This window comes from Hyperolius riggenbachi, chromosome 1, assembly GCF_040937935.1.
Source record: "Hyperolius riggenbachi isolate aHypRig1 chromosome 1, aHypRig1.pri, whole genome shotgun sequence".
NCBI lineage: Eukaryota > Metazoa > Chordata > Amphibia > Anura > Hyperoliidae > Hyperolius > Hyperolius riggenbachi.
In genome coordinates, this window is record NC_090646.1 from 491,117,008 (window position 1) to 491,140,392 (window position 23,385).

Sequence of the window (23,385 nt, forward strand, 5' to 3'; positions counted from 1 at the left end):
GGAGCTCACTTGAACTTAACATGCAATGCTAAGCAACACCCAGTCCTGCATAGCACCCCATTGCAGCTTGGCACCCAGTGCTATCTCCCACTGTAAATTGTCACCTAGTGCTACTTAGGACCCAATGCTACTTGGCACCTACTGCAGCTTGGCATCCAATGCTACTTAGTGCACACTGTAACACCCAGTGCCACTTGGCATCCTGTGTTGCTTAGCACCCAGTGCAGCTTGGCACCCAAGTGTACTTGGCACGCACTTGGCATTACTTAGCTCTAACTGGTACTTGGAACTCGCCGCTAACCCAATGTTACTTGCTACTCAATACTGCTTAGCACCCAACACTACTTGGCACCCACTGTTATGTCTCACACACTGCTGCCTGTCTATCACTACTTGCTTGCAGCTAAAATCTAATCATCACCACTTGCTTGCTAGTAGAATCTACAAATAAATACCTGTCTGCCACTAAAATCTAATTATTGCCAGTGCCAAAGCAATAGGGGTTGCAGAGGCTGCAACCACATTGGGGCCCTTGGGTCAGAGGGGCCCCAAAGGGCCTTCCCTCAACTACAGTATTAGCTTTCTATTGGTCCTGTGCTCATAATAATCACTTCTATAGATACTTTGAATAGTGGTAATCATTAACAATGACACTGTAATTGCCATTGGCAGGTTTTGGTGCGTTGTATCAGTTGTTATGTATAAAGTGCTTGGGGGGGCCCCATTGTAAAACTTGCATCGGGGCCCACAGCTCCTTAGCTACGCCACTGATTATTGCTACCTGCTTGCCACTAAAATATGCCTCTCACTGGTATTCCTTGCTTGTGACTGATATCTGCCTGTCATTAGTAATATCAGCATATCATTGATATCTGTTTTATCGTTGCTATTATTATAATAATAATACGAACATTTGTATAGCACTTTTCTCCTGTTGGACTCAAAGCGCTCAAGAGCTGCAGCCACTGGGACACGCTCAATAGGCCACCCTGCAGTGTTAGGGAGTCTTGCCTTGAACTCCTTACTGAATAGGTACTTGACCTAGCCAGGATTCAAACCCTGGTCTCCCATGTCAAAGGCAGAGCCCTTAACCAGTACACTATCCAGCCATCATCTGCTTGCCATTCACGATGCCTGCTTGACATTGGTGATATGATATCATTGTTATATGCCTGTTTGTGGTCATATCTGCATGTCATTAATATCTGCCTATTGTGGGTAATATCTGTATGTTTTTGGTATCTGCTTAGCTATGGTTAATATCTTCGCATTACAGGAATTTGCCTATCATGCTTGCTTAATAGGTTACTACGGTACGTATTTTTTGGTGCTTTTATTTTCTATTTAAATAATTACAATTCTGTCTTTAGGTGTGACATGGTGGCAAATGACACAGAGGCATGTTTACCTGTGGTCCAGTAATGTTTGGGTAAAGAGACCATGGCCCAAGTTCACATATTTTATATTATGCTCAATATTTGACCCTACTCAAAATCTATTATGTCCACACCCACTTTTTGCTGCCCCTATCTATGCCTTCATGGGTGCCCAGTGGAGCGACAGATATTCTGAGATCCTAGGAATAGCCTTGTACTCTGTATAAATTCAGTTTTTATAACTACGGTATATATATGATTATATAAGCAATTGCCTTGTAATAGCATATTATGTTTGTATGTATTGTATGTGACACAGGCTGCTTTGCCTGGAGGTGCCATGTAGGTCATAAATGACCCTGCTTGTGAACAGAGATCAGCTCTGACAAGACAATTCTTTGTTGAGCTTTAAGCTGGCCATACACTGGCCTCGATTTGCGGCCGTTTCGACAGCAGATTCGATCACTGGGATCGAATCTGCTGCCAATCGTTCGCGCTAAACGCACCCGCCGATCCGATTTCCTCCCGAAATCGGATGTCCGTCAATCGCACCGTGCGGAAAAATACCGTCGATCGCCCGCGGGTAGGGAGCGCGTCGCTAGCGGCGGCCGATCCGATCAGGTATACATTACCTGACGCTGGCTCCCGGGCATCTTCTCCGCGCTGCACCGCTCTGCTCCTGCTTCCATCCCAGCGTACATTAACTTCCTATGTCACTGCAGTGACCAGGAAGTTCATATAGAGGGCGCTCTATTTGAACTTCCTGGTCACGGAGTGACACAGTGTACGCTGAGATGCGGTGCGGGGTGCAGCGCGGAGAAGAGGACCCGGAGCCAGTTTTAGGTAATGTATACGGGGGGGGGGGGGGGGGAGGGGGACAGGCGGCAGGAGCAGCTCAACAGATTGTGATCGGTTTTAGGCTGAAACCGATTCACAATCTGTTTGCAGTAAAGGCAGCCATAGGATCCCTCTCTGATCAGATTCGATCAGATAGGGATCTGTCAGCTGGTCGATCTAATGGCAAATCGACCAGTGTATGGCTACCTTTATACATTGCATCTATATATTAACAGCAAAAGCAAATATGTACAGCAAGAGATGCAGATAATTCTGAGCTGATGCACATTTTATGCTAAAAAAAAAACAGCTCGGGCTCGGCAGGAAAAACAGTTTGGCTCTGTGCTACTGTGCAGGCAGAGCCATCTGTACCTGCATAGTGTGTCCAAAGTCTATTGACAGGCTTTGGGGGCGGGGTCCCAATGCTGCAATGGTGAGGAGAAGGGGGATAGGGAAGCCCCTGGAGCCAGGGGTAGGGAACCTATGGCTCGGGAGCCAGATGTAGCTCTTTTTATGGCTACATCTGGCTCACAGGCAAATCAGTAGGGATTGTTTCACTAAGCTACACTGCTCAAGCAGCGCAGCATAGTATGGCAGCGCAAGAAACATTTTCAAAGTAGTGCACGCTACTGCTGTAGCATGTACTACAAACTTGACAGGCAGCCTATTGGACCAAAGTGCAGGGATCTCGTCCTACAAAGTGAATCAACCCCCAAGTCAGTTAAATAATTGTACAAGCTGTTAGTCAGTATTTCTCCTGTCTGACTTTCAGGGAACTTACTGATGTTGCTGAAACCCAAGAGAAGCTGAAGACATGCCTGACACTACCGCTGCCCGGTGGATCAACTGTATACACATCACCACGGCAACAGGGTTGTGAGCCCCACCTGTTTGAAACATATTGTATGGCTCTCACGGAATTACATTTTAAAATATGTGGCGTTTATGGCTCTCTCAGACAAAAAGGTTCCTGACCCCTGCTCTGGAGGATCCAGGAGCTTCCCTCTACTTAGGTAAGCATCCATTTGGGGCACTTTTTTCGCCACAGGTACACTTTAAAGTAAGCCCATGAGAAATACAGTGGTGTGAAAAACTATTTGCCCCCTTCCTGATTTCTTATTCTTTTGCATGTTTGTCACACTTAAATGTTTCTGCTCATCAAAAACTGTTAACTATTAGTCAAAGATAACATAATTGAACACAAAATGCAGTGTTAAATGATGGTTTTTATTATTAAGTGAGAAAAAAACCTCAAAACCTACATGGCCCTGTGTGAAAAAGAAATTGCCCCCTGAACCTAATAACTGGTTGGGCCACCCTTAGCAGCAATAACTGCAATCAAGCGTTTGCGATAACTTGCAACGAGTCTTTTACAGCACTCTGGAGGAATTTTGGCCCTCTCATCTTTGCAGAATTGTTGTAATTCAGCTTTATTTGAGGGTTTTCTAGCATGAACCGCCTTTTTAAGGTCATGCCACAATATCTCAATAGGATCCAGGTCAGGACTTTGACTAGGCCACTCCGAAGTCTTCTTTTTGTTTTTCTTCAGCCATTCAGAGGTGGATTTGCTGGTGTGTTTTGGGTCATTGTCCTGCTACAGCACCCAAGATCGCTTCAGCTTGAGTTGACGAACAGATGGCCGGACATTCTCCTTCAGGATTTTTTGGTAGACAGTAGAATTCATGGTTCCATCTATCACAGCAAGCCTTCCAGGTCCTGAAGCAGCAAAACAACCCCAGACCATCACACTACCACCACCATATTTTACTGTTGGTATGATGTTCTTTTGCTAAAATGCTGTGTTACTTCTACGCCAGATGTAACGGGACACGCACCTTCCAAAAAGTTCAACTTTTGTCTCATCGGTCCACACGGTATTTTCCCAAAAGTCTTGGTAATCATTGAGATGTTTTTTAGCAAAATTGAGACGAGCCTTAATGTTCTTTTTGCTTAAAAGTAGTTTGCGCCTTGGATATCTGCCATGCAGACTGTTTTTGCCCAGTCTCTTTCTTATGGTGGAGTTGTGAACACTGACCTTAATTGAGGCAAGTGAGGCCTGCAGTTCTTTAGATGTTGTCCTGGGGTCTTTTGTGGCCTCTCCGATGAGTTTTCTCTGCGCTCTTGGGGTAATTTGGGTCGGCTGGCCACTCCTGGGAAGGTTCATCACTGTTCCATGTTTTTGCCATTTGTGGATAATGGCTCTCACTGTGATTCGCTGGAGTCCCAAAGCTTTAGAAATGGCTTTATAACCTTTACCAGACTGATATATCTCAATTACAGTACTTTTGTTCTCATTTGTTCCTGAATTTCTTTGGATCTTGGTGATGTCTAGCTTTTGAGGTGCTTTTGGTCTACTTCTCTGTGTCAGATAGCTCCCATGTAAGTGATTTCTTGATTGAAACAGGTGTGGCAGTAATCAGGCCTGGGGATGACTACAGAAATTGAACTCAGGTGTGATAAACCACAGTTAAGTTATTTTTTAACAAGGGGGGCAATTACTTTTTCACACAGGGCCATGTAGATTTGGAGGTTTTTTTTCTTACTAAATAATAAAAACCATCATTTAAAACTGCATTTTGTGTTCAATTATGTTATCATTGACTAATAGTTAACGGTTTTTGATGAGCAGAAACATTTAAGTGTGACAAACATGCAAAAGAATAAGAAATCAGGAAGGGGGCAAATAGTTTTTCACACCACTGTAAAACTGCCGCTAAAGTTAGATACTTCAGTAGAGGGAAACATATGGATGAGCCAAAGGCTTCTCCAACCCTCCCGCAGCACACTGCTTCTCGCTGGGACCCTCGTCTTCCCGATCGCGCTGCTGTCTATGTACTCATATTTCGTGCACATCGGCCACCATAGACTGCCGGAACCTGATAGTCTATGGGAATTGTACGCCTGTCTAGATTTTATGCAGTGGGGAATCAAGTATTTTTTAACGTATTTTGGCCAGAAAATTGCTGACTTGCGCATAAATGCATGTGTCGCCTTAGGAAAGCATTCGGTGTGAATTCGCATTGCGGGAAATTGCATGCAGGGCCCGTTTCCACTAGCGTTTAGGATGCAAAGCGATCGCCGCATCGCCTCACATCCCTCCGCAGGTACTTCCGGTTGTCCGCCCTAACTGGATGCAGCATCATGCGCCTTCCTGTTGGCGGCTATGGGGACTTGGATGTGTGCTGCAGCAAACTGCAGCATGCTATCCATAATTTCCCCCGCGTCTTATGACGCTGGATCGTGTAGGTATATTCACATCAATGCAAACTACTCCATTGAAGTGAATTGGTTGCAGTTTCGTTTCCGCATCGCAACACGTCTAGTGGAAACGGGCCCTAAAACAAGCGTATTCCCAGCTGGACAGGAGCCTGGCCACAAACTTATTTGACAAGCCCTTGTTAAATAATTTCAGAGGGGTCCAGCACTGGATGGAAGGGGTGAAGGGAAATAGAGGGGGCGGGGGAGCCACTTGACCAGAGTTAAGTAACTAACTTTTTCACTTTTTGGACCAGGACCTCGGTGTGAGAACCAATGGTGAGTATAGTCACAGGACAGCGGGCAAGTCTCTGGGGACATTTCTGCAGATGCAGCTGAGGACTGAGGATGGAGCTGTGTACACAGTGGAGTTTAGCCTCGCACATTGCGCCATCCCCGCTCTCCTCCCTGTGCTGTGCGGGTCACACGGTGCCTCCCTCAGGGCGGTGCTGCCACACTAGTACGCGCAGGACGGGGCGCGGTTCAGGGTGGGAAGCAGTACCGGCGGCGCCACCCCTCTCCCCGGATTCCGGACACGGTGGCTGCCGGAACCAGACAGGCTCTTGTCCCGGTACTGTGTAGCCCGGACCGTGCAGTCATCCCCAGCTGCAGCCATGTGCTCCAAGCCCAGCTCCCGTGTGCCTGCGGGCTGTACGTACCTCTTCTCTGCCCCGCCAGCCAGACTGCGCTCGTTGGCAACCGCCGCTCCCGCCGGGGGAGCCAAGCTCACTCACCCGGGCAAAGCTATCCTCGCAGGTAAGTGTCGGCATGTGTTGTGGCACTTGGGGAAGTGTAGAGGGGACGCGTGCCCTTGTGACTGTCATCCCGGGGGCTCCTGCACGCGGCGTTGTGACAGCAGCCGCCACTGTGTGACCTGCACTGTGGCTTTAGCGTCATATTACATCATTGTATAACACTGACAACTTCATCCCGTGCTGCGGAGGACACTTGTTGTCTAGCAGTGGGCTATGGGTACTGTGGGTGGGATATGGGTACTGTGGGCATTAGTAGAGGATTGCTTTCACATGATCCGAAGCGTGATGCCTGTAATGAGAGATGCTCTGTGTGGTGGGCATGGAGATTGATGCATAACAAGACACGAGACCACATCTGCTAACTTGTTTCCTTGCCTGCCCTGTGCAGGAATGTCAGCCTGCTGCTGGAAGGGAATGAATGAGCTGATCTGGTCTGTCTTGTTGTGCTCACCAGACAAGCTGTCAATAGGCTCAGTGACTACTACAGTATATGTAAATTCAGCATAACAAGGTCAGGAACATGGTAAATAACAAGTTCATGTACTGTGTGCCCCAGAGCTTACATCATTTTTAAAAGAAGAACAACATTTCCAAAGTGCAGATGTTTCTGCTGACTGTTGTTGCATGAAAATCACGATGCCATCACATCTGGCTACACTATGTAAGGTCTCTGATACAGAATGGCTTTTGTCATAATCCCATTAAAGGTAAAAGCACAGCAACGTCCATTATGGATTTTAATTCACTTACCTTCCATGAGTTAGATTGCTAATATAAGAGGATGCTGATTCTTGTTGCACAGCTTCTAAATCTATTGTAGATGTCATGTATGAATGGGAAGGATCAGCACCACTAACCAAGTGGCATTTTTTTTTATTCTGATGTGTAATGCCTGGTACACATCTGTTAGAAATGATCGATTTGACCTATCGGTTATTTCTGACAGGTCCGATCTGATTTCCAGTCGTTTTTCTGATTGATTTTCCAATCACTTTTATAGAAAATCGATCAGAAAAAGAAACGAAAATCAGATTGGACCTATCAGAAATAATTGATTTAGTATCCTCTTTATAAAACCACAATTTAGCAAATATTCACTGCTTTAATTTGGATTAGTTCTATCTGTGTAAAATGTTGCATATTGTTGGTTGCATTTATAAACCGATGATCATTGTTTTGCAAAGTGCGTATACTTGCCACCATGGTGACCTTGAGGATCTTACCCTCGTGTTAATGATTCCCTGTGGAGGCTTTTCCAGACATTGGTCTCATAATTCCCATTTCTTTACATTTGCTGCCTTTGAAAAGCTGTCTATACACTATTCATTTCCGCACCAATTAAATTTGTTCAATCTGTAAAAGATGTTCATCATTCAGTAGTTGACTGATGCAGACATTAGACCTTTGTTATTTCCAGTCCAGTCTGGCAAGCATCAATCAGCGTTCTGCATCCAACAAATGTTGCTGTTAAATTTGTAGTTTTTTTTTAAAGGGAAAACAAGGTTTTTTGTTGGTTGTATTTATTGAATTTCCTTTTTTTTTTTTTATCAAGAAAATATTAAATACGGGTTAAAATAAAAAATATTTATTATGCAGAGAACAATACAGTATATCCTAATTATCAGCCATGACACTAACCTTCCCCCAAAGCCCGGAGTTTGGCTACAGTGTTACACAATCTTACGCTTTTTCCCATCCATCACTGCTAGCCAGAGAAATTTGGCACCAAGTTCAGTGGCTTCAACAGTAAATTGTTTTGGGACGCTGCTGGCACGCACTATACAGCAGTGTTCTCCCCAGGCTCTTTTAGCCGGGTGCTCCACCCGGCTAGATTTGGTGACCACCCGGCTGTCATCAGCTCACCTCCTTACCTCCTCCTATGCTGTAAGCACAGTTGCCCTGCATTTTATACTCGCCCCACCCGGCTACTATTTCATGCCACCCGGCTGAAAAAAAATTCTGTGGAGAACACTGTAACAGACGATATTTTTATCTGTTAATGTGGGCACCCGCGCCTACATTTCCTTCCAGACAGGGAACACACTTGGCAGAAATGCTAGCATTGCGGAAAACGCACATAATGCAAGTCAATGGGCCACATGAAAAACACATATACTTGCATTCTGCATTGTGCGTTTTTAAAAACGCTGGTTTTGTTGCATCTTTTTCAAAAGCACATAAAAAACAAATACAATGGTGACACAGAGGTGTTGCGTTTTAGTTGCCTTTTGTATGCGTTTTGCATGTGTTTTTACATGCGTTTTTTAGGGGAGCGGGAAAGTTTAATGATGTATTTCTGCTTCCGATTGACTACCTAGGGATTAAAACGCATTAAAAAACTGCATATGTGATTTTATATATGCAAAGCACAAATGCATTAAAATGCAAGAAAAACGCATATGCGGAACAGAAACGCAAACTCACAGAAAACGTACTCAAAACACACAAACGCATATGCAGCAAAACGCTACGTTTCCTGCACTGCCTAGTGTGTTTCCAGCCTCAAGCCTGGCACACACATGAAATTTTGATAGGCCAATGATTGGCCAGATTAACCACTTCCATGTAGTATGACACTTTACCTGTACCACAGGCCCCCTTTGGCAATTAACACCACGGGATTGGGTGACGGCAAGTGGCAGCAGAGAATTGGCTGCACTTGCAGTTGTGGAGAGGGAGGTGGAGGGGCCCCCAAAGCCTCTGGGTCCCCCTGCCATGGCAGAGGTAATTGCTACGCTCATGGAGCCTAAAGGGGCCCATACACTGGTTGATTTCAGCCATCGATTGTATCAAATTAGCCAATAGATTGATTTGATCTATCTGACAGGATGGAAAATCTAGGTCAATCTGCTGCTGGCAGCACATCGATGGCCCATAGAGTTGCCCTGGATCTAAAGAGACCCATACACTGGTCGATTTTGGCGATCAATCGATTCTATAGAATGAATTGATCAGAAATTGATACTTTAAATTCAGCTAATCAATCGATTTTGCGATTGATTTCTATCAATTTGATCTATCTGACAGGATGGAAAATCTAAGTCGATCTGCTGCTGGCAGCACATCGATGGCCCATAGAGTTGCATTGGATCTAATGGTGCAATAATGCATTTAGATCGATTTCCAATAGATTTCCAATAGATTTAATTCTGAAATCTATTGGAAATCTGTTCCTAGTGTGTGGCACACTTCAGATAGATTCCTGTCAGATTTGGCTTTGCAGGCATCTGACAGAAATCTATCTGATGGTCGAATCTGCTGCAAATCTAAAAGTGTATGGCCACCTTTATGCTGGGCATACACGGCTCGATTTTGCTGCTCATTTCGCAGTCAATTATCTTATCTTCTGCTCGTTTTTCTTATCTTTTTCCATTCACTTTACACTGGAATCGAGCAGCGAAATGATCGGACGGGAGATCGGAAATGTTGGAAATGATCTATCGAGCCATGTATTCAAAATCGAGCTGTGTATTCCCAGCATTAGAAAGGTAAAGTGGCAGGGAGAGCTGTCCTTTTCCTTGATCTTTGATGTGTTATTTGTCTTCAGACTTCAAAAGACAGTTTGTCTGGCTGATATCATTGAGAAAAGTTTACACATACACTGTAAATATACAGTATGAGACAATGGGTGCATATAAACAACGGATTGTTTAGTCTCCTCATACTAAAACCTGCACACCTTTGACTTATGTTGCTCGTTGGGGATCGTGACCCAACCCCATTGGGAAACATCACTGGGCCAGCCTGCACAGATGAATGGCATTGTCCTCAGACTTACATGTACAGTGTGTGTAAGGCACCATCTGTTTCTTTGTCAGTATGTAAATGATAACTGCATTTCATGACTTATTACCCCTTTGAAGACCTACAGCTGCTCTGTAAGGTGGTTTCACAACTCTCACCTCTTTAGCTTATGTGCTGACTAGCTACTTTCAGTCCACTTTGTGAGTTGAACCTTCACCTTTGCTCTGCTGCTAGAAAGGCTGCAAAACAAGTACAAGTGGTTCATTGTAGAAAGAGGCCACAAAGTAATTTAGGGCAGAGGTAATTTCTAATGTTTGCTGCAGCTTTGTATTTGTGAATAAAATCATGTGATTAGCACGCTGAAGACATTTGATTATCTTTGAGAAGGTTCGTCACAAATATAGCAGCAGTAATATCAGATGGCAATATCTACCATTCTGTGGCAACAAAATATCGCTAGACTGTTATTTAAATATTTAGCTACGTAGTGTAGAGGGAACTGTGCAGTTGAATTATGGAGTTATGAAAAGTCTTTTGTAACCAATGTGCCCAGTATTGAGTTTTTTTTCCTCTTCATGTACAAGATTGAGAGATAGTTGTGGATCGTGTTTGGTAGCCCCCTAAAGGACATCTGGAGGAACTGTCTGTAGTGTACTACAGCTTATCACAGGTGATGATATGCAGAGTGACATTGGATAGCTGGCCTACAACTGGCCATGCTCTGGTTGATGTGATGCAACTGATAGATCCCTCTTGAAATCATTATCTGATCAGAGAGAGGCTATCTGATTGAATTCCTCCACACACTGCACTGTGTGGCGTAGGGGCAGTGGAACTTATGCTGGGAATACACAATGCTTTTTTTCGGACGATCTACTGTTTGATGGATTCTCGATTAATTTTTCCGCTCAATTCTCTTGTGTTTTCTTATCAATTTCCATTCACTTCTATGAGTAATCGAGCGGTAAAAAACGCATGGTGTATTCCCAGCATTACACTCACTTGTCCGCCAGCGTGACTTTTCTCTGCAGTGAAGTAGAAGCTTTATTGTGTACACTGCATGTTGCAAAATTGTGACAGAATCTGAGCGTCTGTGCAGAGCTTTATGTCTCGTACACACCATGCAATTTCCTATGAGACAGACTGGTCTAATCGATTATTTCGAACAGGTCTGATCTGATTTCCAATCCTTTATCTGATTTTTTGTTTTATAGAATTGATCAGAAAAACTATTGGAAATCAGATCGGACTTGTCGGAAATAATCGATTCGACCTATCTGTCTGATGGTAAATTGCATGGTGTGTACCAGGATATTAGATGAATTGTTGGCTGAATAAGTGATATGCTGTGTTGGGTACAAACATAGAAGCAGCAGTGCAGGCTTGCTTGCTAACCATGCCTGATGTCTGTACTTCCCAGAGATAAGTGTCTCCAGCTGTGTCTGCTGGTTGCTCCCTTTTTTTTTGTTTTTTGTTTTTTTGTTGTTGTTGTTGCTCTTTGTTGTTTACCCTCTTAAAGGCCTATACACATGTTAGATGGATGTCACCCAACAGGCATCGGGATCCAGTGTCTTGGGTGACATCACGTACAGATGCATATAGCCTGCAGGGTTTACGATGCAATGCGGAGGGAGGGGCACAACAGAGTGGTGAAGATGTGACATCATGCGGCGGGCGGGGCGAGCAGGGAGAACAAAGCTATCGGCCATTGCTCAGCTAAATTGATCCGCCTGGTGGATTACTGGCAGGCGGGAGGGGCTGCTGTACACACACACATACTACTGTCAGTGGTGGTTATCTGCCATCCCAGCCGACTTTTTAATCTTGCGTGTGGTACGGATTACTTATTACTGGAGAATTGCCATGGAGGGTAAACTCACAATGGGCCGTATGCTGGGAATACACTTTCAGTTTTTCGCGAAGAATCGTTCCGATAGATGCCTTCGATGATAAAATTCCGGCATGTCCGATTCTCTGCTCGATTCTGTTCTGCTCGATTTCTGAGAAGTGAATGGAAAAAAGATAAGAGAATCGAGCAGAGAATAGAATGGCTAATAGATCGCGCGGAGAATCAAACGTGAAAACGTAACGTATTCCCAGCATTAGATGACAGCAATGCCTAATTAGTGCGACCTGCACTTATTATCAGCATGTGTCTATACATCATACTGCCCTGTGAAGGACATGAGCACTTCCAATCCACTATAACTTACTGGAAGAGCACTTACGGCCTGATTTACTAGCCTCAGAGAAGATAAGTGTGTTGCTTCATTTAAATTGACAGGCAATAGCATTCACTGGTGTTTTAACAAATGAACTACATGGATATGCAGGGATGTTTTACTTTTACCAGTGACATGAATATTGGATTTGTCCTGCTAATCTTTCTATCTAAAATATAATTTACGAATACTTTATTTGTTATGCAATTTATGTGAATATTAGTCTCCCCATGAAGGGCTCTTTCACACTGTTTTTAGTGTGTGTGTTTTGAAAATCACATCTACATACAATTTTCCATTGAAATCCATTGTAGCATTCGCGTTAATCATTGCGTTGCATTTTAACCTACGTGCACTGATGATGCATTCCCTTTGCTTGGGAACATGACATGAAAAGGCATTTGGAAAAAAAAAACCTGAAACTCGTAACAAAAATGATTACGAGCACTAGCAACAAAAAAACAAATAATGTAGTGTGTGCGTTTCTGGATACGCATCACTGTTGGTATGGTAAACAAGGCGTATACTTATAAGCTTTTTTTAAGATTATTATGGTTAATTAGCACTGAAACGTCTGCATTTTCCACTGAAAGGAATAGGAGCTTAAGCATGATTCCTCATTAGTGCATATCACACTGCAGCACTATCCGTCACATGCAGTTGTTTGTTTTATATCGTAATGGCTCTACAGCAACAAATATGAGTTAATTTTTTTTTTTGCTTGATTTAGGCGTGTGCAAGATTCAGACACGCTTTTCCACAATATGAAAATGCACTTGAAAACTCATAATGTTTCTCTATGGGGATTCGCAGTAATAGCTATGTTGTCTTTCCACTTTATTATTTTTAAACTACAGTAATCTATTACTACACACTTCTCCCCACAGCTCACTAAAGTGTACACATTGCAGTGGCAACCTTTCCTCAGCTCTGTCTTCAAGTTCAGGCTAGGATCACAGTGGGACGTTGCATTGTGATGCGACAATAAAGTCACAACGCAGCATTACAAAGCAACGCATAAAAAAGGTGGTAATGCACATTAATGCTGCGTTACCGTTGCATAGAGTAGATACAGTGGCGCAAACAGGCAATGAAAAGTATGTTTCCCTGTATCTGTTAGCTTCTGCGTTTAGAGGTAACGCACTGCAGCAGTGTGATATCCCGTGTTATATAACATAGGACAATAACGTTCCACTGTGAACGTAGCCTTATGCTGGGAATACACGGGTCGATCTGGCGGCCGATTAGCCGCCGGATCGACCCCAGCCGCTCGTCCGCATGGAGCGATTGCCGCTCGTCAGCTGCCCGAATCAGCTGCTCGATACACGGTACAGAAAAGTACTGTTTCTCCCCAGCGTTAGGGATTGTGCAATGAGTGCTTCTGTTTTGCAAATGAAAACTCCACAGTTTAGGTTACTTTCAGACATGTTGTTATTGCAATGGACAATATAACTGCATTACATTGTAATAGGATGTTTACATTGGAGTGTTAGGAGTGTGGTACAGTCTAATCTGTCGGAATAACACGAGGCCTGCTGTGTGGTACCAGACAACGTGCACCTTTAGGCTAGGAACACACTAGACGGAAATGCTAGCATTTTTACCGCTATCGAAAGTCAATGGGCTGCATGTAAAAAATGCGTATATATGCGTTTTACATTGTGCGTCTTTGAAAACTCATAACTTGCTGCATAGTTTTTAAAAACGCATGTAAAACGCACATAATGTACTGTATTTTTCGGACCATAAGACGCTCCGGACCAAAAGACGAACCTAGGTTTAGAGGACTAAAACCAGGGGGAAAAAATATACTAAACCTGGTGCCTCCATGGTGCAGGGGTGTCTCCACTGAGACTCCAACCTACACAGCAATAATAGCCCCCGCCTCAGCAGTTACAATGTCTGCAGCCACCCCCACAGCATGAACAGGAATGCCCTCAGGGATCACTCAAGCCCGGCCTTATCAGCCAAATGACAGACTGTACACACGCCCGATTTGACGTCCAAACGACGGGTCGTTTGCACAAATCTGATGTGTATGTACCTTTAATGCTAGGTACACACCATACAATTTTGTGTTAGATAGATGGTTCGATAGATCATCTCTGACATGTTCGATCTTATTTTCAATTGTTGTTCTGATCAATTTCTCATGGAAGTGAATGGAAATAGATAAGAAAAGATAACCGAATCAAATCGGAATTCGATCGGAAAATCGAATCGGAAATCGATCGGATGGAAAATCGACCAAAAAACTGCATTGCGTGTACTTAGCATAAAACATTACACCAAATCATCAGTAGACTAAAAAACATCTGTAGACTAGTCTAAACTGCTTAGTGAATTGAGGCCAATGCGACTTTTCCCCTTCCTTGTGTTGCTACATAACGTGCCAGTGTGAAACTACCCTTATAGTATCAAAATAATAGGGTGCATCAGGATCTCTTTTCAACAGCAATGAGATGTGGTGTAATAAATCAGGGGCTGGTAATGTTGGTCCTCATTAGGGATGGTCAAGTGAAATGCAAATAATTCCTAGTTGATGCAGGATTATGTCGATCCTGTGTGCAAATTTTACAGCTTGAAATTGGACCAATCGAGTCCCACCTTGGCAGGATTCGATTTGGTGTATGCAGGGTGAAGTCACAGGACAGGAACGCGTTTGCTCCTCCCCGTCTCCACGCAGCATGTGATGCTCACAACAATGGAGCGTGCGCGCCGGGAGGCAGGAGCAGGGGGAGCGAGCACGTGCCTGTCCTGTGACATAACTGCACAGCCACAGGGGAGCAGAACAGACATACTGCCGCCACAGTATGTTTGGATTTGGAGTTGCTGAGGATAACGGGACTGAGTGTAAGAGAATGGTGAGTGACGGAGGTAAACGGGAGGCGTGGTAAGTATTTGCTTATACCCCTCCTACCCACTGCACCTTCACTTTGTACGAGTCCTTTGGCTCTGGTATCCTTTAGGCCTCTTTTCCACGAACAGTTAGGCCTAGTGCACACCAAAAACCGCTAGCAGATCTGCAAAACGCTAGCAGTTTTGGAAGCGGTTTTCTTATTATTATGAAGCGTTTAAGCTAGCGTTTTGCGGTTTTATGTAGCGTTTTTTGTGTAGCAGATTTCATATATGGTTACAGTAAAGCTGTTACTGAACAGCTACTGTAACAAAAACGCCTAGAAAACCGCTCTGATCTGGCGTTTTACCAAGCATTTTGCGTTTTTCCTATACTTAACATTGAGGCACAAACGCCTCAGAAATCCAAAAAATGCTGCAGCCCAGGAATATGCGTTTCTGCAAAACGCCTACCGCTCTGGTGTGCACCAGCCCATTAAAATACATTAACCAAGCATTTTCACATCTGCAAGCGGTTCTAAAAACGCGACCAAAACCGCTCGGTGTGCACTAGGCCTGAAACTGTGTGCTCAGCAAGCAGTTGCCAGGCAGCAGCAAGCAGTTGTTAGGCAGTGAAATGCCTCTCAAACTCTATCAACTGCCCATGGAAAAGAGGCCCTTAGAGAGGAAATGAATTGCATATGGGCCCTAGTGTAAAAAGAACCTTAGGGTTAAATTTAAAGTGGTATTAAACTCTGACATATTTAAAAAAAATGTTTTCCTACTTTTTTATATCCCATACAGTTATCATATTTGCTTTTGTGCATAGGTATTATTATTCATTGTGCATAGGTATTATTATTCCGCTGTCTGTCGCACACAGACAGCTCCACCCTCCGTCGCCGGCCCGGGGTCCCCGCATGGTGCAGAGGCCGACCTCGAGGTCATCCTTACTGCGCCTGCGTGAAGCGCCGCTGTCAATCAAGACCACGTTGTCCACGGCTTACTGCGCAGGTGCAGAACTACTGCACCCGCGCAGTAGGCCGCGGACAACATGGGCTTGATTGACAGCGGGGACCCCGGGCCGGCGGCAGAGAACGCGTGGGACAAACGCGTGTCTGCGTGGGACAAACAGCTGCGAAGGGCTGGAGAAAGCCCCAGGTAAGTAAATGGGATTTTATGTTTCGCCTGATGATTCCTTTAAATGAAAAAAATTGTGGTAGTATATTATATACTGTAAATAATCTTTTAGAGCAAAGAAGAAATGCGGGGTTTTATATCACTTTAAGTTGGGCAAGCAGCAACTCAGTTGAAGACAGCGTAGCAAAGCGAATTCTGTATTAGTAAAAGCATGGTTAGGCAGGTAGGTAAGGGTTAAAAACTATGGAGGTGTTTAATTTGGCAGGGAGATTGGGCTAAGGGGTTAATATCGTCTTTCCTTCCTCCACATTTATTTTACCAATCTTGTACGCATCACCATACAGTCTTTTTACAGTGATGGCATACAGTATTTTGAGCATGGGTATAGTTTGGCATGGAGTAAATACAAAAGAAAGAGGAATGGTGCATTGATCCAGCTGTACAGAATGTTCCAGCCATTGTGCATTGTTGGAATTTCAGCCCATTCTCCACCTCCACATCGAGGAGATTTTGGTGGCAGCAAAATGACAAGTCTGTTTACTACAGCTACTTCCTGCATGGCTCCGATTTCATTACAGAGGGGCCAAAACAAAATCCTCTTGTGACACTAGGTGCAGGCCTGTCGCCTGCCAGTGCAACAAGTTCACCCAGCAGCTTAGCACCTACCTCATCTGCTCTTTGTTCATTAACAAGAAGCCTGGCAGGAGCTCCACAATACCCAGGAATGCTGCTATCTTGGGAGTAGACTGTGTCCTTCTCCCATAATTAGCTAGCAGTGTGCAGGAAATGTGTTTCAGTGTGGAGCATGTGCTGTCAGATGTGGGGACCAGTACAGACTAGCTGTTATCTCTGCAAGCAGGAATGAAGCCTTGTTAAAATGTAGCTAGTTCGGTATAATTCATTGTGGCAGAAATGTTCACACATAATTACAATGGCTATCATTCATAAAGCATTCTCGCTTGCGGAAATGCTGAAAACAGCTGACTTTACCGACCACTTAGCAAAATGTGTATTCATAAAGGCTGTTTCCACATGAAAAGCTGACATTCCCGAGTAGAGCAATAAATTACCGCCTTGTGCAGTGATTATCTTAAATGTAACAAAATGTCAATTCATAAAGATTAAAGCAAGCGGTATGCGGACGGGGAATACCGCTCCCTTGGAAGTAGCGTTAAGCATGCGTAATACATTTAACCTCCCTGGCGGTCTATTAAAAACCGCCAGGGGGCAGCAGAGCAGTTTTTAATTTTTATTTTTTTTTTAAATCATGTAGCGATCCCACGGCTCGCTACATGATAGCCACTGTGCAGCGGCATCCCCACACCCTCTTCGATCGCCTCCAGGATTTCCTGGAAGGCTTCCCCCGTCACCATGGCGTCGTCCACGTCGTGACGTCATTGGGAGTTCCGAGCTACCCCTCAGTGCTGCCTGCCACTGATTGGCCAGGCAGCGCACGGGGTCTGGGAGGGGGTGCGGCGCATCGAGTGGCGGGCAATCGGTGGGTAGCGGCGGCGATCGGAGTGCACACGCAGCTAGCAAAGTGCTAGCTGCGTGTTGCAAAAAAAAAAAAAATTGGCAAATCGGCCCAGCAGGGCCTGAGAAATCCTCCTGCGCGGCATAGCCCGTGCTCAGCACGGGCTTACCGCCAGGGAGGTTAAGTGAATGGAGACAGACCTCCCAAGCAGCAGGAGCAGAGAGAGCAGCGCACGGAGGGACTCGGGCAGCTTCTCTGTTTCCGTAAGCCTACCGACATCCTTTTTCGGGAAATCACTGCACTTGTATCACAACTGGCAACATTTTTATGAATGACCACCCAGAAGTCTAAAGTACCGAAAGCGGTATTTTCCCGCACGGATTTTTGTTACCGACCACACTTTTATGAATGATAGCCAATGTGTCAGTTCTGTCTCTATAATGTTTAAAGGTCCACAGTGGGGTCTCTCTGTCAAATTTGGTTCCCAATATTCTTCAGCTTTAGCAATTTAATCAACCCATTTAATCTGTGTCCTGGCTCACTTGCAGCATACTGAGGAATGCACGTAACTGCGAAACAGGTGGTTTAGGTGCTCACGCCGAGCACAGAAAACAAGTGCCCTACAGCAGCGCTGTAATGCTGCGCGGGGCGTGTAAGGGTTAGGAGTTCTGGCTGTTGCCGGACCCCAAATTACATCTCCTTCCGAGTTACCACAACTCAGGGGGAATAGTATTTAACGCCGCCGGGGAGTTTTGCGACAGCTGGGAGAACCATCATTCGGCTCTTCCGGTGCCCAGCTTACTGATGGGTCAGCAATACGTACGCCTCAACAGGCCCTATTCTAAAAAGAAAGCTGAAGTAGGATTTTGAAGGGCTCTATTGCTAACTTAATTTAAAGGACAACTGAAGTGAGAAGAATATGAAGGTGGCTAATGTCAGAATCACCTGATCTGCTGCATGCTTGTTCAGGGTCTATGGCTAAAAATGTTAGAGGCAGAGGATCAGCAGGCTAGCCAGGCAACTGGTATTGCTTAAAAAGCAATAAATATGACAGCCCTCCATATCCCTCTTGGTTCAGTTGTCCTTTAAAACAAAAATACTACTTGGCAGCCTTTTTATATTTACCATCTGCTTATATTTTCTGACTCATCCGCCTACAAGTATGCAGATCAGGAGTCCTGACCTCTGGCAGATTAAGCTAGCTGTATTCTTGTTTCATGTGTGTATTCATTACTGAAGCCAAAAGACTGGCATGCTAGCCATGTAACTGGTAGTATTTTTTGTGTGTGTGTATTCACCATACTTTTATGAAAATCTATTTAAAAAGGAGGCCTCCCTTTAGTTGATGTTTAGGTGTGTGTGTATTTACTGTATATCAGGTGAGGGAGGTCTAGCCTCTAATGGGGCACTTAGAAATATCTGGTAGATATCGATCACTTACTAAATCAGTTGTATGCCCAGCACTGGATTTCCCTTTCATCAATTTTTTGCAGTCCAGTAGATTGGAAGCAGATCAAACATGCTGGAAATTATCAAATGAGATCAGTCTAAAATTAAAATTGCATTGTGTGTATTCTGTTCATGTAGACATTATATGGTAACATAATAGTAGTGTGTCAGCTTTTGATCAGATCTTGTTGGGGGGACTTGTCTGACAGAAGCTGCCGTCTGGAAGCAGTGGCCTGAATGAGAATGTGTTGTGTGACATCAGTAATGGCAGAAGAGTTGTACTGTACTGCAGGCACACAGTGTTCAGGCCATTTCTCCAGAATGTGCAGAGGCTTGGCTGGGATCACACTTAGAATCACTTGCCAAGCGACTCTATTTTGGCATCGGTCTGAATGAGCCCTTAGAGCAATTCACACGTCCAGCTGAGTGATCAGTTCCCTAGCGGTGAGGAAATGGCAGGAAAATCTTCTGTATATAAATACAGTATATGGTATGGTTGAAGTCAGTGTATATGGGCGGCTGTTTACAGCGTTTGGTCAGCATTATGTCTGCAGCGTCTCAGGGTGGCAGTCAGAAAATTCTGGTGAAATAGCTTGATGTTTTTATGAGTTTTTCAGGACTATTTTGCAGGCACATTTGTCCGCGCATGTTTGTACTTCTAACTCCCTCCCCTTTCTCCGTTCTCGTCTCATCTTTCATGAAGTAGCCCGGGGGTCCTTTTGCTTTTTGGATTATATCCTCATTGTGGCCGCACAAAACTTGCCTCATTTTGGATAAGATTCTTAAAAGCTGTAGCTTTTCCCCAGGGCCTAATAGCACTTAACAAGAAGAGGCAACATTGTGAACATCCAGACACTTGGGATGCCCACAGGAACATCGAGAACTACAAAAGATGCTGCAGATGTGATTTTTTTTTTGTTATGAGTGAAATATTATGCAATCTGTTAAGTTTTCACACCTTTTTTTTTTAATTTTTTTTTTTTGAAGGGTGTTAGATCAAACCTCATAGTCCCTCATCAATAATACAATAATTATTCTTGATTTTTATACCACCATCATCTGTTAATCTGTTCAACATAAGAAATAAACACGGTGTGTAATACAGAATTGTTATACACAAAAGTAATGTTTAAAAAGCATATAATAGTTGAACCTGGGGAAAGGACCATGCCCTTGTCACAGAATGTCACCTGAAGGGTTCGGAGAATCTCGGGCTTGCCTGCTAGACAGCATTCTGTTCATTCAGCCCTGCGTAATATGTTGGTGCTTTATAAATATATAAAATAATAATGCTACATTGCCTTTCAATGCCCATGGTAGGGTGGAGCCTTGTACACATGCTAAATGGTTCAGGGCTAAGGTAGCTCATGGGGGGAGCCTTTGTCAAAAATCTGATATGTACAAATGCCCCTGTTCCCCCTTGGTGCCTCAGAGAGAGATCTGCCTGGAGAATCAAATCAGCTGAGAGCATTGTTCTCTCACTCGACCTACTTGCTCTGTTTGCTGTCCTCATAGCATAGCATAGCAATAGAGTGTTGCTAGCACACAGGCTAGTGACGCTTCAGTACAGCCTTGGCCTCGAGCTGTCATCTAAGTGGTTGAGTCCTGATCTTTGCAGGGCGACAGTCCGAGTATGGACTGCTGGGGTCGCGCAGTGTGATGCATGCCAGGAGATGCAAGTCCAGCACTGTACTCACATCTCCTGACATGCATCGTGGTACGTGTGACCCCCGCCGGGAATTACAAATGCCGGCAGAAGCTGCAGAAGGCTTCAGAAGATGGCACATTTCGTATGGGCCAGAGAAGCAGCTTCTGAAGGTAAGTAATGGTGTTCCCTCAACCTCCGCACCCCCAGCGGCACACACCATTACAAACCTCCCTTATAGGGACGTTTGTTGTTTTTTTTAAAAAGAGAAATTGATCAGTGTATTTGCACAAATGCAGGGAGGAAGTTGGCAGAGTACCAGGAGTGCCAACCAGAGACTGGACTATGTATGTTTATAACCGCATCAGATCAGTCAAGTTCTTGAACTATTGATGTACTATCCAGTGTGAGGATAGTGGAATGTTAATGTATCAGCTTAATGCAGAGCGTGCAGAAAAAAGGTAATTAAATAACTTTCCTGTGACATGATGTCACTTCCTGTAAGAAGGTTCTTCTCTGAGCCTCCAATGATAGAAACCACGCTAGGATATGCTATAGCTCACCTCTTACAATGTTTTCTGCAGAATATACCGGTATGTACCACCTTCCCCAGTTACACTATTTGAGAATAAATGTTTAGCATCTGTACGTTTTAAATGTAGAGATTTAATTTAAACAAAAATGTGTGCTATTTGCAGCCATCTTGATGTCCTACCAGTGTCGCCACCACCCTTATGTAATGTTAAAGTGGATCCGAGATGAAAAACTAACTATAACAAGTAACTTGTCCATATATCTTATCTAAAGTTTAGATAGTTTACACAGCAAATCTAGCTGCAAACAGCTTCAATAGAATATTATGATTTCTTCCTGTGATACAATGACAGCAGCCATGTTGTTTGTAAACATTACAAACAGGCAAGCTTATCTGCATCTTGAGCACTCAGCCTGTGAAAAAAACCTAATCCTCCCTCCTCCTGCCCAGACTGAGCTCCCATGAGCCCTTGCTACTGTCTGAAAATGCCTTGGCTCTCTGAAAACCTGTGGGTGAGGCTAATTTAGTTTATAGGGAATAAGGGTATTAAAACAAAAACAAAAAAGTATTTGGCTTGAGGTATGCCCTATAAACAATAGGAAAGGAACACAACTATGCAATGAGTAAAAGTTCATCTCTGATCCACTTTAAATACAGCCCTGGCAGGTAAGAGAGGGACAGGAGACCCTCCTCTAAAGGAAATACACTAGTGCTTACTCTATGGGATTCCAATTCAGCTCATTCAGCTTGTTGGGCATGACTGCCAATGTAAATGAGTGATTGGGCAAATATGACTGTTCTCTGGTCCAACTATGAAATCAGGCGACAGTCCAGGAACATCTGTACAAAGTGCCACCCAATACTGACAGTCAGACATGTCTGTGCAATCTGTATAAATGTTGCCTGACGTCAGTATATCCTGCTCAGCAGAGCCCAAGAAGACCTGTCTGTACATCGAATGCTAGAAAACAGTCATCTGAAACTATTGTGAAAAGATCATTTTGTGCAACAAGTCTGAAGTGTGTACATAGCTAAGGTTTTGTATACTAGATGATGGTTCTCAGCCAAGACAGCTGGTCGGGGTCGCATCTGCTTAGAATCTATAGTGTACAGTGCCCCCCCCGCGACCCACCCACACTGTTATGTGCCACACTGATCCTCCGGTTCTGCCAGGCAACAGTTCTCATACGTGTGTACAATACTTTAGTGTAAAATTAAAAAAGATAGGGCCAGTTTCCACTAGCCATTGTGTGTCCTGCAGGACATAAGGCGGTACTTGGAGTGATGCAAGCGTGCTTCCAGATCGATTAGCGGTGGTTTGCACAGCTATAGAGTGCAAGCTGCAGAAATCTTCAACATACCATCCAACATTGGACCACAGTGCAATTTAAACGGCAAACAATTGAATGTATAGGCAGCATTTCCCCACCTGACTCGACTGCAGGAAAATGCTTGCGGAATCTGTGCAGATTTGGCCTGCTTTTAGCTCTACTGCAAATGGGCCCTTAGGCCTGGACCCCCTAGTGCGTTACAAAGCGCTTGTGATTTGCAAAGCCCTTGCTAAAGTAATGCTGTGTGTGTGATCCCACTTGAGAGATATGATTTTATAAAAATCCCCCATAGCATTGCATTAGTAAGAGCTTTTTCAAATCACTAGAAAAGGCTGCTAGTAGGTTTGACCCCTTAAGCCTGGAAACCACTAGCAGTGCTTTCCAAGCGCCCGTGATTTATAAAGTTCTTGCTAATGTAAGGCTGTGTGTTGTTTTTTTTTTTTTTTTGTGTGTTTTTTTTTTTGTTTGTTTTTCATTGCATCCCTCAAGTGGGATCACACAAATAGCATCATATAAGCAACCGTTTTTCAAATCACAAGCATCCAAAAAAGGCATAAAAAACACCGCTAGTAGGTTCTAGGCCTTCCTGAAATCTTTTGTCTTTTGGTATGTGTACATTCCCACTGCAAAATATCAGCAGTAAATGAAAGGTGGGACAAAAACTATTGTTTCACATTGTTACAGCTGCATGGCATCTGCCAGTAAATATTTCCTTTCATACTGATACTGTTTGGAGATTGAAACCAGAAAAAAGAAAGGTCTGTATGTTATGTTATTACAATGAAGC

General features: G+C 44.1%; 1 protein-coding gene across 1 annotated transcript in view; it reads left to right on the forward strand.

Moving 5' to 3' along the window:
• Positions 1-5,943: 5,943 nt before the first annotated feature.
• Positions 5,944-23,385, forward strand: part of SLC25A1 (solute carrier family 25 member 1) — a 53,360-nt gene continuing 35,918 nt past the window's right edge. The window contains exon 1 of the mRNA XM_068242897.1: positions 5,944-6,224. Within this exon, the coding sequence (XP_068098998.1) occupies positions 6,083-6,224 (142 nt within the window). The 5' untranslated portion in view covers positions 5,944-6,082. The remainder of the gene's footprint in view (positions 6,225-23,385) is intronic.